This window comes from Onychostruthus taczanowskii, unplaced genomic scaffold (genome assembly GCF_017590055.1).
Source record: "Onychostruthus taczanowskii isolate IOZ18803 unplaced genomic scaffold, ASM1759005v1 scaffold5, whole genome shotgun sequence".
Lineage (NCBI taxonomy): Eukaryota > Metazoa > Chordata > Aves > Passeriformes > Passeridae > Onychostruthus > Onychostruthus taczanowskii.
This window is the reverse complement of record NW_024502568.1, coordinates 17,379,433-17,397,977: the sequence shown is the minus strand read 5'-3', so window position 1 is coordinate 17,397,977 and position 18,545 is coordinate 17,379,433. Positions and strand designations below refer to the sequence as shown.

General features: G+C 42.1%; 1 protein-coding gene across 1 annotated transcript; it reads left to right on the top strand.

Annotated features, from left to right (window-relative positions):
- Window positions 1–4,031: 4,031 nt before the first annotated feature.
- Window positions 4,032–13,890, top strand: CLRN3 (clarin 3). Its single transcript, XM_041415912.1, has 3 exons — window positions 4,032–4,260; window positions 11,188–11,367; window positions 13,616–13,890. Exons 1-3 carry the CDS (start codon window positions 4,032–4,034, stop codon window positions 13,888–13,890), a joined length of 684 nt encoding a protein of 227 aa, XP_041271846.1.
- Window positions 13,891–18,545: the final 4,655 nt, after the last annotated feature.

The following is an 18,545-nucleotide window of genomic DNA, read 5'->3' as shown; positions in this document are numbered from 1 at the left end:
CCTCTTACAGAGCAAAGGAACAAACAAATCCCTGTTTCCATCTGAATGCTGGCTGCAAAGAGCCACAGGTAAACACCTGGATTTTATTCTTAATATACTATAATTTGCTTTTATTCTAATTTGTCCATCCCAGAAGAGGGAGAGACAACACTGGCAACACGTGGCTGGATCCTGAGTGAAGTCCGTGGACTGATCCTGCACATCCTGGAAGTTTCTGGAATCTTTTTGGAGCCAAAAGCAGCTGAAGGATGAAGCAGCTGAGCTGCTGTGCAGTCAGAGATGGGGAATGGAAATGCAGAAGGATCTCAGGGTTTGTGGGACACACGAGGATGCACCAGGAAGGTCAGGCCCACAGAAAATCCCAAATACCAGCAGCACCTCCTGCCAACCCTGCTGCCAAGTCACCCAGCCAGCAGCCAGTTGGTTTGAAATGAAATATTTCATTGAAACCTTTAAATATTTCATCCAGAAGGTTTTTAAAGCAGCAGCAGGGAAGCACTGCAGCTGCAGCAGCACTGGGAATCATTTGCAGTGGCTTCACCTCGAATTTCCCTGGCTGCTGCTGAGCACAAACCTTGGATCTCGCCCTGCTGGCACTTCATGGTTTCTTCATCCTACCCTACATCCTCATTCCAATGACATATTTTAAAAATTTCTTGGTAATTACACTCAATTTGTTTAAAAAACCCCAAGAAATAAGGCTTTTCAAACTTTAATTTCCTTCTTCTCCTTTAAATCTATTAAATCACTTTGAAAAAATATTCAGTTTCCCCTAAATTTTAAAAATAATATTTTTAATAAATCCTAATATGTAATCTAATAGATAAATAATAATAAATAATAAATGCAATAATAAATATCAAGCAATAAATAATATAACAAATAAAAATAGCAATAATAAATAAAAAGAAATTAAAAATAAACAGTCAATAATAAATAAATAATAGATAAACAAATAAATCTAAATAAATCCTAATATTTAATTCATCCTAATATTTAATCAAATAAACTTCCTCTATATAATCTGCAATTTATCTAAAATAAAAACTAAAATATCCAAAGGATGTTCTCGGGACAACATCCCAGAATCCCAGGATGGTTTGTGTTGGGAAGGACCTTAAATCCCCCCCAGTGCCACCCCTGCCATGGCAGGGACACTTCCCCTGTCCCAGGTGCTCCAGCCTGGCCTTGGGCACTGCCAGGGGCAGCCACAGCTGCTCTGGGCACCCTCACAGGGAAGAATTCCTCCCTAATCTCTGCTCCTTCTGAAGCTGTGGACAAACCACCATAAGATTTTTTTTCCCCCATGTAAGAATGTGTTTGCAATATTAAAGAATTGATGTGCGTGAAAAGTTTGCATTTAAAAAATTTCCTTTTGTATTTTTGGCTTAAAGGAAACTGATTTAAACAGAAGGGAAATGCTCACATCAGCAAGATTTAAAAACGAGGGGTAATTTTGTGTAGCAAAGGATTGCAGATCTCTCTGCTGCCCCCCTGGTTCATAACAAATAATCTGATTTTTCTCTTGGGTTGCTGTGCAGGGCTGAGTCAGGGTCAGTGGGGGCAGAGTTGAGAAGGTGCTGATCAGGAAATATTTTTCTGAGTCAGAGGAAGCCAATCTCTTCTCCTTTCTCTCTCAAGATGAGGTGTGTCCTGCCAAACTGCAGCTTTAATTCCATAGTTTCTTATGTTTTTACATGTAGCTGTGAGGGAAAAAAAATTTTTTTTTTTTTTTTTAATTAATTTGGAGGAAAAAAAAAAAAAAAAAAAAAAAAAAAAAAAAAAAAAAAAAAAAAAAAGACAAGGAATCAGAACTACTACAGCTAGGCAGAGAATGAACCTCAAGGTGACAAGCAAGAAAAAAGCAAATTATGATCTCATTTGTAGAGCAATTCCCTGAGCCACAGGAGGGTTTCAATGATTTGAGCCATAACAATTTGAGCTGAGTCACCAAAAACGAAACATAATCGAGTCAGATTGCAAGGAAGGAACTCCAGGCTATTCACATGCTCTGAGCCTCTGCTAGTCAGTATTTTTAAAGGGCTGCGTGCTCAATTCATCAGCATTGAAGGAGCTGAAGAATAATTCCCAGGAAGTTTTTACCAAGACAAATATCAGTTCTTAAATATCAGATTGCAAGGAAGGAACTCCAGGCTATTCACATGCTCTGAGCCTCTGCTAGTCAGTATTTTTAAAGGGCTGCATGCTCAATTCATCAGCATTGAAGAATAATTCCCAGGAAGTTTTTTAACCAAGACAAATATCAGTTCTTAAATACTGAATTTTTTTAAACCATATTCCAGAGGAGACATGTGGCACTGCTGATGGCAGGAGGGCAGGTTTCAGCTGAGTTTATTAGAAAACATCCTTGGATTATAAAGTCCTGGACTATGTCCTGTGGAGAACAGAACTGTTGGATTAATGAACCTGGAGAGGTGGATCAGCCAAACAGAGCCTCCCCATATTTCTGGGGTTAAACTTTAACTGGGTACTGGGCAGAAAGTGAGGCAGGTTTCTTATTATTTTATACAGGGTAAGAAATTTCCCTTTGTTCCTCAGAGCTTCAATCAAATCCTGACTGATTGCCACTCCATTAATGAAGCACTTAGATGATTTAGGAATACAACTTAATTTAAAAAAATTATATTTATATATTCCTATAAATAATGACCTCAAAAATATCATCAAATCTCAAGCAGTTTGAAATATAAAATAAAAGTCACAAGACTATAGAAATAAAATCCATGGATTTCAAATCTAATTACTGCTTAAAAATTTGGGATCAAAAATTCTTAAAACCAGAAAAATCTCAGCTCAATAACACTGCATTGCAGAATAAGTATTTTCCCAGACATTTACTCCTCCTGAGAAATTCCTGGCTATTTCAAATCCATAAAAAATTCAGGAATCTCTCGCTGTCATCACAGTGCACAGCAGGGAAGCTTCAGGACAAGAACTCCACAGATTGTGCCCTAAAGGTTAATTCAAAAGCTCTGGATGATCCAGGAGCACGGCTTCAATATAAAGTGGGATAATAACATTATAATTAATAGAAATAAAAGCTAATGGAATCTCTGTTACTCTACACTGACAATAAATTATTAATTTATGTTCCAGGTTTCAGGCCAAAATGATGAGGACTGAGTTTATCTCAAATTCTTTAAATTTGGCTCCAGTCTTTTCATTAAGCAGTGAAGGTTCTGTTTGAAATTGTGTTCTGTGGTCACTGTTTAGCTCAGCTGACAATCAAAACAATTAATATATTCCCTTGGTTTCTAGTCCAGAATAGATTTTTTCCAGAATTTCTCCCTGTACATATCCACTGCTTCCCTGAAATGAAGCCTTGCTCCAGGTATTTGTTTCCTCCCTGACAAAAAGCAAAAGGGAAGGAGCTATTCTACAAAAATATATGGAATTTAATTAGGAATCAGAGGTATTTCCTAGAAAATGACCTAGTGATAGTAGACAACCTATCAGTAGAACCTCCTCACCCCACAAAAAGCCAAGACCAACACCATGTTTTCTGAAATTTAAAGAATTTAAGAGGTTTCCCAAAGGGATGGTTGAGTAGCTGCTTAGGCAACTTGAAGGGAGAAGGAACATTTTACAAATTTATCATAACATATTGGAGAGAGATTAGATAGAGATTGGCAGATTCCAGCCTGGCTGCCAGGATTTGAAGAGGAAGAAGCAGGGATTTCAGAGCTGTCCAGGAGGAGCTGGGAACGTGCCAGAGCCAGGCTCTGGATGAACCCAGAGCTGGGATCTGGGAAGCGACGCTTTGGCAAGGACCATAAATCACCCATGGACAATTCCAGCGGCCTTTGCCAGACTGCTTTGGTTGTCACCATGGCAACACCTTTTCCCCAGGGCAAAGTTCAATTATTTTACATTTTTATTGCCACTGCTGTTTGCTTAAAGTTTACCAGAACGACTTCGTGCTCGGACAGCGCCGAGGAGGAATCACCCTCATGGTACACGGGACTAAAGGGAACCAAACCTTCTGAATTGGGGGAAAAATCTGGGGAAAGATGCCATCCAGGAAGAAAACCTCCATGTTTGCCTCCTCCTTTTGTACCTGTGTGTGCTCCTTCGTGGTGATCTGCGTGGTGCTGGCCACCCCGCAGTGGGTGAGCAGCGAGGTCCGGTTCTCGCGCACCGGCTCCACCGTCACCGTCAGCCTCACCTACGGCCTCTTCAGTGGCACCTGTGAGCAGTTCGTGGATGCAGGACTCCAGGTGTCCAAAACCAACTTCCAAGGTAAGTGCTGGCACAGCTGGAAGTGGATCAGAGCATCCCAGACTGGTTTGGGTTTGGAGGGAGGTTAAATCCCATCCATTCTCACTCCAGCCATGGCAGGGATACCTTCCACTGTGCCAGGCTGCTCCAACTTGGCCTTGGGCACATCCAGGGGGATCCAGGGGCAGCCACAGCTGCTCTGGGCACCCTGTGCCAGTCCTTACATCTAATTTAAATCCATGTCTCGTATTTCAAAATTACTTAAACTATTGTAAGATGGATACGTCCGTCAGCAGCACGAGTAAGAAGATCTCAGGTTTGGATTGGATACTGGAAAGGAATTGGACGGCCTTGGACACTTCCAGGGATCCAGGAGCAGCCACAACCTCCCTTAGAAACCCATTCCAGGGCATCACCATCCTCACAGGGAGGAATTCCTTCCCAGTATCCAACCCAAGCCCAAGATCTTCTTACTCGTACCACTGATGGACGTACCCATCTTACAATATTTTAAGTGAGAACAAGAATTTAAATGGGTGATTTAAGTGGTATAAAATAAGACCCCCAAAAAAGCACAGACATTCAACAATAACAACTTACCACCTGTGATCTTGGCCTGCACCTTGGAACAAGGGAAACAAATCACAAAATGGGGTTTTCTGTCAAATTGACTTTGATTTTTGGAAGTTCAGTGAGGAACAGAAATGCAACACTCATCCCTTAATTAAGGGATTTACAAACCTAATTCACCTTCCAATTTCATGATGTCAATTTATTGTTTTGACTTTAAACATTTTGCTACCTGCTGCTGAATTAGCACTCTTTTGATAAAGGCTGAATGCTGCTGCAGGAAAAAGAACAAAACACACAAAACAACACCCAAGGGCAGATAAACCTGAACACTGCTGCAAGGATCAAGGGTTTGCACTTACTTTATCTGCCTTGCTGCCTTATCAAGTTCAGAGCAATAATGCTGGTTACACACAGGAAAGGGAGAAAAGCCACTCAAAAAAAAAAAAAAAAAAGCTACCAAGAATATGAGCAGGTCAAGTAATTTAAAATATGAGCTATGGATTTAAATTAGATATAAGGACTGGCACAGGGTGCCCAGAGCAGCTGTGGCTGCCCCTGAATCCCTGGCAGTGCCCAAGGCCAGGCTGGACAGGGCTGGGAGCACCTGGGACAGGGGAAGGTGTCCCTGCCATGGCAGGGGTGGCTCTGGATATTCTCTAAAGTCCCTTCCCACCCAAACCAATCTGGGATTTTAAGATTCTTTAGGAAATAATTTCATTTTTTGGTAGACTGTTGTGAGATGTCCCAGCACAGCAGATCTAAACCTCCAGCTTAATAAATTAGGCTCTTCCCCAGCCTAATTTATTCCTGAAATTGCACCTGCAGAAACACCTGAATTCCCACGGTGGCAGAGCTGTGTTGCCCAAACCAGTCCCCATGTTTGACTGGATTCCATTTCATTCCTTTTCTCACGAAACCCTGAGCACAGCACAGCAGCATTCCCAGCAAGAGGTGGAGCATGGATTGGTATTGTTGCATAACAAGTACAAAATCCCAAGTCATTCCATCTTATTTTATCACAGCCACAGCAGAATTACAAAAGTTATTTTTAGAAGAGTAAATAATAATAAATAAATAAAACCATTTCTATGTGGTTGCAGTTGGCTGAGACCCCAAACCTTGAGCCATGTGGGCAGCTCTGGCTGATCTCAGTTGGGCTCTGTGGGAAAGGTGGAATGCTGCCCTGGGGAGCTGATGGCAGAGGAGGTTCCAGGCTGGCTGCAGTCCAGGGATTGTGCCCTGCCTTTGTCTAAAGCAGCTCCCACAGCCCAGTGCCAGGGCCTGGGTGTTGCCACCAGATCGATTTTAATTACAATTAATGAAATGAACTCGCAACACTCTGGTATCAGTGATCAAATGCTGAGAGAATATTTACAAAAACAGATTTCAACTCTCCACATCAGGTATTTAGGGATAAACAAAATTAGTGAGCTTCTGGATTTGTGAGTTTCCTTCCATAGCTGCTGAGGGGCAGTGATGCTTTATCAATAATCTAAATCTGGGGTCTCCCACATCCCCCACTGGTTCTGTCAGGCAGGTATCCAGAATGAGAAAAACTAACTTGAAATGAATTCTTAGGCTCTGGAATAAGCACGATTATAATGGTTTATATTATTTGCTAAAGAAATCCTTCCCTGGGAGAGTTCTGGGCTGGCACAGGGTGCCCAGAGCAGCTGGGGCTGCCCCTGGATCCCTGGCAGTGCCCAAGGCCAGGCTGGACACTGGGGCTGGAGCACCTGGGACAGGGAAAGGTGTCCCTGCCATGGCAGGGGTGGCAGTGGATGTTCTTTAAAGTCCCTTCCCACCCAAACCAGTCTGTTCATTCATTCTATTACATTCATCATTGAAATAGGAAAAATGCTTCCTAGGATTCTGTATGTTCTCTCTTCAAATTCATTTACATTCCTGTCCTCCTAAGAGAGGAGATGCATTTCCTTTGCTGATATCCTTAAATAAATGTATTTGCAGTGCTATGGAGGAACAAAGTGCTGAGGTTTCTCTATTCCAGCATTTCAGACATCAACAACAGGAGTTCTAAACATCCCTTAAAATCACAGCATGATTTAAGAGCAGCTGTGCCCTGCCTGGGGGCTCTGCTGTGCACCCCACGTGCATTTCTCAAATGGCATTGTCATATTTGGGCATGGGAAAAGAAGGACAATCCCTGAAGGGTAAATCAAAGTCAAGAACTTGGGGGATTATTTTCAGGAATAGCCCAGGTTGGTTTTTATCAGTGGCCATTCAAAAGCAGATCATCAACAGCCTTTATAAAAAAAAACAAAAACAAAAACAAAAAAAAAAAAAAAAACCCAAAAAAAAAACCAAAAAAAAACAAAAAACCAACTTATTTCTCTAGAAACCACAACATTCAAAGAAATTTCCAAGCATAAAGATAAAAGACAAAGGAATGTCATTTCTGGCAGTGCCCTGTGCATGGAGTGCCCAGCCAGGCTGGCTCTTTCCCAGCCTTAATAGAGCAATAAATCACTGCAGCCACTCCTCAGGCTCTGGGGATGGCAGAATGCAAAAGTTATTTAATAACCAGACTCCTCAGAGCCTTCCTGAGCCGTTTGAATGATTTGTCTTACAGAGGAACCAGCTAGGAGTAAAATGTCTGTCAGAGGAGGATTGGGCACAGCTCTGACTGGTCCAAGGCAAACACGTAGAGGTTGAGCCAGGCTCAGGAAGAACCACTCCCAGGGAGTCTGGAATGTCAGGATTTACCCAACTCCTGGCAGCCAGCAAGGCCAGCAACACCCAAGGAAGGCTTTCCAAATTTACCACGGCACAGAGCAATCATTTCACTTTCTAACTTAAATATATTTCTAAAATACATGACAAAACCTAAATATATTCTAAAATACATGAAAAAAGCTTGGAAACTGCTGGAATTCATTTGTGTTCTCATCAGTTTCCAGGGATCTCCTGAAAAATGGGAAGCTCTGTTGAACTCTCTCCTCAGGAGTTTTTGTTTGTTTGGGCTTTTTTCAGTGATTAATCCCTGATGTGTCATGGGTGATTGCAGAGCTGTAAAAGCTGCTGGGAAGGCTGAGTAAGCTCAGTGAAAGTCTGGGAAATCTTACCCAAACATGTAAGAAAAAAGGATGAAAACCAGAAGAAGATACAGGAAATTAAGGAGAAATCTGACCAAACCCTGTCTTCATTCTAGAATTGTTGTTTCACACAGACCCAGAGGTTATCCACCTGCAGGATACCACTCAAAATATTTGAGTTTGATCCCACTCAAATAGATCAGCTGCGGGAGATTCCTTCTGTTTGCACAGACTGCTTTATTTGGGGATTTACAAAAGAATCAGCTGCCATGAAAGGAGCATTTTCTTTCAGGCCCTCAGCCCTGTGCTGTTGCAGATACAGCTATGACAGCTGGAGGCTGCCAAAATGCCACCTCCTAAACTGCAGCTCAGTGGCAGACATAAACAAGATCAATTAGGGGGTGCAAGAGGTGTAGCCAGGCAGTTCTGGAGAAGTTCTGAGAGATAAAATTAAGTGAGGCTGCCAGAGGGAAATTACACAAGCCTGTCTGGTTTGGCTCCAGACTTATTTCTTCTTCAAGAAATAGATCACAGGTGATGGCCAGGCTGCTTCAGCCCGAGTGCAGGGTACAACCTGCTCACTTCCATTCCATTGAGTGATATCCCCTGGATGCCCTGCTTTCCTTTCTTCCAGGAAAATTGCTTAAATTTACAGCTGATTTCCATAACACATCCTTAGCTGCCAGTGCCTCGAGCAGAAATTAACTTGTACTGCAGTATTAGATAAAATGTGAGAGGAATTCTCCTTTTCATTCCTTGCCAACAGCTCTTTTTATTATGTTTATTCCTCTTTATGGGGTTTTAACTCCTTTTTTTTTCTCTGCTGTGATTCCTCCCAGTTATGCACTACCTGAATATTTTTCAATAATGGCTCTGTTCAAGAACAGCACAGAAAGGGAATTTTCCTGCTCAAGTCTGTCTCTCACAACATCTATTTGAACAAAGCTCCAAAACGTTGTCACTGTATTTATTACAACATAAAGCACATTATAGCTGCCTTTTCAATCTTTAAATTGAGAGGAGGAAAATAATTCACCTCAACAAAATAACGCTTTGATGGTATTGCATTTGGGGCTGAATCTCTTCTTACCAGCACTCTTACTGAGGAACTGGAAGGATTTAGGCAAAAATTGATGACATTTGTGAAGGGTTTGACACAAGAGCCGTGAAACTACAGCAGGGAATGATCTGGGAACAAGCTGGGAAAAGGAGAGGGAGCAGGATCTGGGATCAGGGCCACGAACCCACAAAGCTCAGCTCTGTGGGAACCAAACCCTCCAGGAACCCTGTCCTGTCCTGGTGGAAAACAGCAGGAGCTGCTCCTTTATTTGAAAAGGAAGCAGCCAGTCCTACCTGCACCAAGATTTTCCTGCAGGGCATGGAGACAGATCCAGTCAGGAGATGAGCTCAACCATCCTCATCTGCCCATGGATGACCACACTGAGATTTATTTGTCCTGCAAATGCACCTGACCCATCCAGGCAGCAGCTTCAGTGGGCTTTGGGGAGGTTTTCCGTGTCAAATTCTTGCATGTGAGGGACTGCTGCTATTTTAAAAGGAAATACAACTGGAGCAGTGTTTTAAATTGGAGCAGAGTTTTAAATAGGCATTTATGGAGGTGACCAGACACTGGCAGAGGAACACCCAGATTTCTGATCCAGTTTAGGCAGAAAATTCCTGTCTGGCCTCATTCAGAGGAAATTTTTACAGAAGTATTAAGGAACAGAAGTTTACTACGCAGCTAACTGCAGGATTAGCAGGCAAGAATTTATTTCAGCCCAGGTACCTTCAGCCCATGTGGGATTTGGGTTCATTGCTGGGTCCAAACCTCTGGAACGTTCTCCATCCCAATCCCTTCAGATCACCCAAACCTCTGCTCATTAGCTTTTAATTACAGCCCTGGCAAGAAGTCACAAAATTTTCCAAACCCACCAGACTGGGCAGGGCAGGTTATCAGAGAATCATGGAATATTATTGTTGGAAAAGCTCTCCAGGATAATTGAGTCCAACCTTTAACCACATCCCCAAGTGCCATAGCCATGCACCTTTAGCACATTTCCAGGGATGGTGACTCCCTGTTCCAATGCTTCACCACCCTTCTCCTGGGAGCAAACTTTCCCAAATCTCCAATCTAACCCCCTCTGGCACAAGCTGGGGCTGTCTCCTTGATGCCTTTTTCGGGCTCACTTAAAAAGAGAGTCCAGACAGGATTAAGGGAATCAAAGTGGGTATATTTAATGAAGGCCTTCCAGGTACATTTTGGGACAAAGCCTCCCCAGGGGGCTACACCCAAAATGGACCATGGTCATGAATTTTTCATACTTTTATAAGTTTGGTCCATTTACATATCAGGGGTTAATCCTCCGATTACAGCTTCAGGTAATGGAGTCATTTACCCCCAGTTTGCTCTGCTCCAACTCACTTTTATTTGTACTTTTCAGGCTCTGAGGCTGTAGGTGATGCCTGGAGAAGCTGCCTAGAACAGAGGCTGGACACAGATAAAGGAATAAAGCAGGGATTTATTAAAAGGCCTCAAAGGACACACCTTGGGCAGTACAAGAGCCTGGCTGTGGCGACACCCAAGATGGAAAATGAGTCACAAGTTTTCACACTTTTATAAATTTTGGTCCATCTCCACGTTGGGGTCATTGTCCAATTCCAGCTCCAGGTGATGCAGTCCCACCCTCCCAGGCTGCTCTCCTCTCTCCCCTGCCAGTGGCACTTTTGGGGCCGGAGCGGCAGCGGTGGCCTCGGTTGTGGGTCGGGAAAAGGATTGTTCTGTGTGCTGAGCTGCGAGGAGAGCTGCTGGCACTGTGTGTGGAGTTATAAAACTTCATATATACAAAACTATATAGTGTGTATATTTACTATATATAATATATAGAATATATATAGTATATAGCACCTGTATATACACTGTACTATATATAGTGTATATATATTTTATATATACTCTAGTATATATATACTATATACACTATATATAGTCTTACTACTGTAGTATATAGTAAACAGTATAATTAGTCCTACTATTACATATATATAGACTATATATAGTATATAACTATAACAAGCTCAGAGTTTTATACTAATGCAGTACAGAATCTGGAAAATATCAAAGCTAAAACCCAAGGCATCATTCGGTGCCCTGAGTTTCAGACCTAGAGGAATTGTTTTTCCTGACCAAAACATGAAGACAGTCAACGACATTTTATATGGAGTTTAGAGTTGTATCCTAAAGCACTGCAGGACTTGAAGAACAGAAAAGCCAAATCCCCAAGGCATCAGGCTCTCCTCTGACCCTGCCCCTGCTGTGTTCCAGTGTCAGAGGCCCTGAGCAGCAGCAGCAGCAGGAGCCTGATCGTGGCCACCATCGTGATGCTGGTGCTGGCCCTGCTGAGCTCCCTGCTCAGCGCTGGCTTCACCTGCACCAACGCTGTCAGCAACCCCTACCAGACATTCCTGGGCCCCATCGGAGTCTACACCTGGAATTCCATCTGTGGTGAGTGCCATTCTATTCCTTATATACATTTTTTTTATATATATATATATACACACACACCTTATATTAAATATATATATAAAAACATGTATATATAATATATAATACATCATATTATATATAATTTATAGATGTATTATATAATATATATTATACACATATGTATAATATATAATAGATAATAGAAAATAGAAAATATACAATATAAAATATATATTATACAAAATATAATATATAACACATAATATATAATATATATTATTTATGTATATACAAACATATATTGTATTATATTAATTATATTATGCTATATATAGTATATATACTATATATACTATCCTATATGCAACATATATACTATATTATATATGATGTATTAAATATTATTATATCTATAATATAGTATATATATTGTTATATAATATATATATTATATATAACATATTATGTATATATATTTTATGTATCTGTATAAAATGTATATTCCAACATTAAGGAATACAGAGCTGCAAGAAGAAACACTTGGAAACTCATTCTGCTCTCTGGGTTTGTTTTTTAACTGTGCCTGCTGGCACGCCTGAAAACCACCTTTTAAATATGATTAAAATGTATTATATAGCAAGAAAATAATATTCATATGATAGTATTTACAGGGAGGCAGCAGTTTGGAGGAGTGAGCCATGGCAAAAATTATTTAGCTCTTTAAAAAATAAAAAAAAATCACAGGTGAAAATAAGTTTAAAATAATTTAAGCATTAAAAAACAGGGTGGAGATGCTGAGTCATTAGAGCTGTGAATGTGTCCAAGAGGCTGGAGGTGGAACCCACATTCCTGCTGGGATTGAGCCTGGCTGCTTCCAGCCCTCCCTGTGCTGCTCTGGCCACCACTCAGCTCTCACACTCAATTAGTCTCCAGAGGATTAGGTGTTCCTCTAATAATAGGTTTGCACCTAAATAATTTCCTTTTGAGACATCTGATTACAGCACAGGTATTTTGGCCTCCAAAAGCTCTTCAGGTCCAGGGAAAATGTGTCCCCAGCAGCATCCCCCTGTCCTGGGGACAAAACCAGACCTTGGTGGGAAGGGAACAGTGCAGATAATCTTAATTATTACAAGTATAGGTGGAGGAGTGAAATTCACACATTTTTAACACAGATGCTGAAACAGCTGTGAAGCGCAGTAAGAAAAGTGAACAAAACTTAATTAGATAATTATTCAAATCTGAGACAAGCAGATGATTGTCTCATCCCACAGGAAGGTTTTTCCTGAGCCCAGCACCTGAACCTGCAAGCTCTGACTGAAATGAAAGAACCACGGGCTGGCCAAAATGAATATTGGGGAGAAAACAAATTCTTGTGTTGGCTGAGGGCTGTGGTTACTTTTAGCAGCCCTGCAAGTGCTGTGAGCTGGAAGAGCATTTTGCTGTGGGTGCATTTTTGTGGGAAATCACGCATCATTTAATGCGGGAGGTCACCTTGGAGGTGCCTAATTCTCCTGCCAGTGCTCTCCTGAATAAAAAATGAAGTTGTTTCAGCATGAGCTGGGCTAGGATGAGGTGCCTGGAGAGGAGGAATGGAATTGTTCCACCAAAGTTCAGAGATTACAGCTCTGTTGGCATGAGGAAAGCAGAGATGTAACAGCAATATTTAGATAAATGTCAGAGCAGCTGAACTTTTACATTTGGGAGGCTGTAAGAAATAAACCCAGATCTAACAAGACATCACATTTTGGCTTCTCCCAGACTCATCCAATAATTCAAGTTGTAAAGAACAGGAGATTTCCAAGTCTAAGCTCTTGGGCCAACCCTGAGCACAGACTAGGCTTTATCAAGCTGTGACATTTTATCCAGCTGTGTTATTTTATCCAGCTGTTTTGATTTTATCCAACTGTGAGACTGCCCACCCATGAATTTGGGCTCATATCAAACAGATATTTACAAATCACAAAAGAGGTGAATACACAATACTCGTCAGCACTAAATTAAATGGAAAAAAATTTGAATTAAATGGCCTTATCTAAGAATAATCATTGATAATCTAATAATTTTAGATTATATCATTGCCTGTATCAAAACACCTATCAGATACTATTGGGTGGGGCAAAAATTCTTCAAATGCCCCCATAGAATTGCTAATATTAGATAAACTGATTAAAATCCGTGGACTATGACAAGGATTAAAGCAGACTGTAAATCACTACACAAATAGCACTACAGTTCCCCCTCTACAACTTGCATTTCTGTTTTCCAGGAGTCCTCATCCTCATAGCCATGATCCTTTTCCCTGTGAACGTGGAAGCAAACAGCCTGTCTGAAGAGCTGGCCCACAGCTGCTCCAGCTCCCTGCAGGCACACCTTGGATCCCAACACATCTATGGATACTCCTACTGGATCATGCTGCTCACCCTTTTCCTGAACATTGCTTCTCTCATCATCATCTATTTCTATGACCACGCCAGATATTCCAAGAAGAAAGAGCAGGAAAGGCCCATAGAAAATGCTCCAAAGGATGTTATTCTGTTTTAAGGACACCTTGGAAAAGGGGGTGTGAAGGGAGAAGACTTTAATGTGCACAGCAAATTTCCATTTGCTCCGAACTGCGTGCACACTTCAGTTCCCAGATTGTTTTGAGGACACAAAAGCCTGGTTTGGTTTCAGCTGCCTGCTGGCCCCGGCAGGAAGATCAAAGCCAATGTTTTAGTCAATGCAAACACCAGGATCCCTTGGGATGAGGAGAAATGGTCACTGAGGTACTGCTGCTCTGTTTTCTCCTTGCTCTGCTCAGGGATCTCCTGCAGGTCTGGAGGCTCCCGGGCATGGGAGCACTTGTGGCCAAAATCCACAGGACACAGAGGTGGAGTCCCCATCCGTGGAGTCTCCATGGGGACACGAGGCACTGGTGGCCTTGCCAGTGCTTGGGAATGCTTGGACTCCATGGATTTTCCAACCTAAACGATTCAACAACTCCATGACAGCAGAGAAGCCCAGTATCTGCAGGTTATTAATGCACAGAAACATCAGGAAAATCCTGCTTGAGCACTGCCAAGGGCAAAGCCACACCTCGGGCAGGTGAGCCCAGCCCTCTCCACACGTCCCTGCCTGTACAAAGTCCCCCAGGTGATGATTTCAGTGCTGATTTCTGGCCAGGGCCATCCCTTTGCCCAGTGTGAGGAGTATTTATTGTGCTCACAAAGACACACGGCTGCAGGACTGCCCACGAGTGGGGAGCTCCCTTCTCACTCCTCCCAGGAATGAGCACTGGGACCTTGGGACAGATCCAAAGTGCAAAATCCTGCTCAGAGCACGTGTTCAGCACTTCTGCCCCTTTGTCCCTCACCTCTGCAGCCAGCAGAGACTTTTTTTATTCCTTTAAAAAGAAAAAAAAAAAAGCCTCCTTCTCCTTTCCAGTGTGAATTTCAGTCACACTCCATATCTGTCCTGTGATGCTCATGGAGATAAAACAGCATTTTGAAGAGGGGATGAGGAGATACAAGAGGTGAATCCTCACTATTTATGTCACAAAAATAAAGTCTGGAGATGAAAGCAGCCAGCACTTTGTGCAGCTGAGCTCTTTCAAAGGAACCAAAGCAGAGGGATTTCCCATCCCGCTTAAAAGGGTGCTGAGGGCTGAGTGGAGAATAAAATAAAAATAAAAGAGGGTTTCTGAGACTTGAGGGGTGGCACAGGTCAATAAAACCAGGGCTGATCTTTGCTCTGCGTGCCTGGAAATGTTATGGTGGAGCCAAACATTTGCCAGTTTTGCTTTGGCTGCAAAAAATTTTCACAGTTTCAGAGTTCATCTGTCAGTGTTGGGCCCAGCCAGCATCTGTCACACACCACAGCTCTGCTCAGAGGGGCTTGGTGGAGGATGGAGTCAGAATAATGCAGGAGGAGAAAGAATTCCTGCTCTGGAGAGCTCAGAGGGATCTAATGGAGCCTCTTCAATCTACAGCCATCCCTCCTTGTCCTGTGCCCCTGCAGAAAGCAGGGTGAGGATGTATAGCCCAGTTAATGTTATAAATGATTATTTTAAGTCCTGCAATTCAATCAGGATCATGTTAGCAGAAGCATCCAAGTGACTTATTCAGCCAGAGAAAAAGAAGTGACTTACTGAGTCAGAGCAACCATTATGGACAGGTCAGCAGGGCCTTGAATTTCTGCTCTGGGGCTAAAAGGAGAAAGAGAGGGAGCAGATGGGAGCAGGGGGTGCCTTGCTGGATGATCCCCTCTTGTTCCTCTCTCTCAAGCTCAGCTTTCAGCATTTCTGACCCGGGGCACAAGGTGGGACTGGGATGTTGGAGGGGGAATCACCTTCCATTCAGGCAGTTTGAGGCAGGATCCTCCCCTGACCTGGGGGAACAGCAGCCCCTGGAAGTGCTGAGGGTGGAACACGACCTGGTGTGGTTGTGTTCGAGGGTCCCAGGATGAGGGGAGAGAGGAGAATCTTGACTCCATGCTTCAGAAGGCTGATTTATTATATAATATTAAAATGCTGTACTAAAACAATACTAAAATAATAGAGAGAAAGGGTCCATCAGAGAGGTAGAAAGGAAAGGAATGGAATAAATAATAAAAACCTGTGACTCAGAGTCCACACAGCTGGACCATCATTGGTCATTGAGTAGAAACAATCCCCATGGACCAACCAAAGATGCCCCTGTTGGTAAACAACCTCCAGACCACACTCCCCAGCCATCAGATAATTATTGTTTACACTGCTTTTCTGAGGCTCCTCAGCTAGAACAGGAGAAAAACCCTAGCAAGGGATTTTCATAAAAGTGTCATGGTGACGACCCGGTGCAGATAAACGGGATTTGATTTTCCTTTCAGGAGTGCTGCAGGCTGGCAGTGCCAGCTTTCCCCTCTCCACCCCAGGGGGAGCTGCTGGGATTTGTGCTCGTTCAGAGTTTCTGTAAAAATTGAATTAGAGGATTGTGCTCTCATTGCAAGCCTGCTCTCCGCCCTTCAGCAAGCTGGCACTCCTGGTGGAGAGGAACAAAGTAAAATTGTCCCTGCAGGAGCAAAGTGGGTGATGGAGAAGAAGCAGGGCTTGGGAGAATGGTTCTCCTCTCTCTGGCACTAGCCCAAGGTGTTTGGGCGGAATTTTGTGGGGAGAAAATAAATAAAGTGTATATACAATATTACACTTGACTAGGTATTGGTTTTTCTCTTTCTTCAGCACATAGTCATGAAGGAGGAAGAAATAAATACTCAGCTACTAAGTCCATGATCAGGAAATCAATCTATGCTAAACTGATTTTCTTCTGATTGAAATAATTTCACTTTCAAAGGGAGTTTATGTTATATTAGGCAAAGATGCATTTCAAGTTTCTGAATAATTTAGGCAAAAATGCATTTCAATTTCTGAATCCTGATAATAACCATTGTGGTCAGCTCCATTCATTCCTGGCTGCCAAGAGCCAGGCCAGTTCCTTTCTGAGCTCCTAAACCCAAATTGGGGATATTTTTTTTGGCTTCTTTTCTGCTAAGGTTGGGATTAAATGTGTGAGAAGGTAATTATTGTTCTCCTAAACCCAAATTGGGGATATTTTTTTTGGCTTCTTTTCTGCTAAGTTTGGGATTAAATGTGAGAGAAGGTATTTCTTGTTCAGATTTAGATGTTTATTAGTTTTTATCTATATTATAGTTTTACAAACTGTGAGTTCTACAGTAGTTTTCTCTAATACGTTAAAAATGGAGCTGCATCTTTTTTTTTTATAAGGTATTTAAGGATAAACTGTCTAATTAAGAAATGATATTTAAATTATTTTTTACTTTTAAGTCAATAACTAATTACCTGTGCCTTGCAATGTGGACTTTTTATCTGTCTAATTAAGAAATGATATTTAAATTATTTTTTCTTTTAAGTCAATAACTAATTACCTCTGCCGTGCAATGTGGACTTTTTAATCTAATTATATAATACTACTTAAACCTATGAAAGAGAAGGTGAAGAAGGATTAGCCTCTGCTTTAAAAATTCCATCTTGCTTTATATGTATTACTATATTCTAAAACTTCAAGTTTTCTACTGTGTGACATTACACACTTCTCTTCAAGCTACATGCTCATAATCTCAATTTTATCTTTTAATTTTGGAAGCTTTTTCTAAGGCCTCAGGTCAAATGCAGTGTTCTTTTGAGGGTCAGTGTCTGTCAGCACAGGAAGTTTCATATTCTCAGTAACCAGGGGTCCAACACCCAATGCAGGCTTGGATTAGGTTGCATCCTTTCTTTTTTTAGTTCCTCTCTTTTTTTTTTTTTTTTTACATTTTTTCTCCTTTTTTTAACCTTACTTTTTTCCTCCTTCTCCCATTTCCTCCCTTCCTTCATCCTGGAATGGGGATGCACAATCCCTTGGTTCCTGGGCAGTTTAAATTCCTGATCATCCCTGCCCTGGAAAAGGCTCCTGAGCATTCTTTTTCCTTTAGGACATGGGGAATTCCAGAGTTTTCTTATTTTGTAATTAAATTTAGAGCAGGAGCTCCCAAATTCAGGCAGTTCCTGATAAGTGACTTTGTTATTTCATTATCCAACCCAGCCCTGGGCACTGCCAGAATCCTGAATTACCCAATTATCCCAGGGGATTAATGGGATTTCCAGGAATTAAGGAGATTTCTCTAGAGGAACAGTCCCTGTGGTGCCCAAACCACACCAAAACATCCTCTTGGAAGAGAAGGAACTGAAAATCAGGAAATCAAATCCCACCAAACAGCATTCCCTGGAATAACCCAGGACATGGAGTCAGCCCAGCCTGTCCTGGTTCTGCTCCTGCGCCTGGAAAGGGAATTTTGCTGGACAAGGAGGATGCTCCCAGCTCTTTATTCCCATTTTCCTCCCGGCTGTTTGCTCCGGGAGCCATGAGAGGGCAGCAGGCTCCTTCCTAGGATTCCTTGGCTTTGCATTCCTGGTTTATTTTGATGGAAAGTGGACGGCCAGAAAGGCAGGGCGGGACAGGGGGAACTTCCCTAACTCCACATGCCAAGGAATATTCGATTTCACGTCCTTAAGACTAGAAAAAGAAAAGGTATTTCCCAAATTAAATTAATTTTTAAGGCTCTGATTGACATCCCAGCTCTGTGGGAATGAGCACAGGGGGATGGAGTGGTGGGTTCCTGGGAAAAGTTTTTAGCTCATTCCCAATATTATGTTATATATATTAATAAGAGGAAATTTGCCCCAA

Bases quoted from the DNA above. Each gene is read 5' to 3' on its own strand.
- CLRN3 (XM_041415912.1), top strand. From the start codon at position 4,032: ATGCCATCCAGGAAGAAAACCTCCATGTTTGCCTCCTCCTTTTGTACC. The intron at 4,261-11,187 runs GTAAGTGCTGGC...GCTGTGTTCCAG, and splicing joins GTCCAAAACCAACTTCCAAG to TGTCAGAGGCCCTGAGCAGC. The intron at 11,368-13,615 runs GTGAGTGCCATT...TCTGTTTTCCAG, and splicing joins CACCTGGAATTCCATCTGTG to GAGTCCTCATCCTCATAGCC.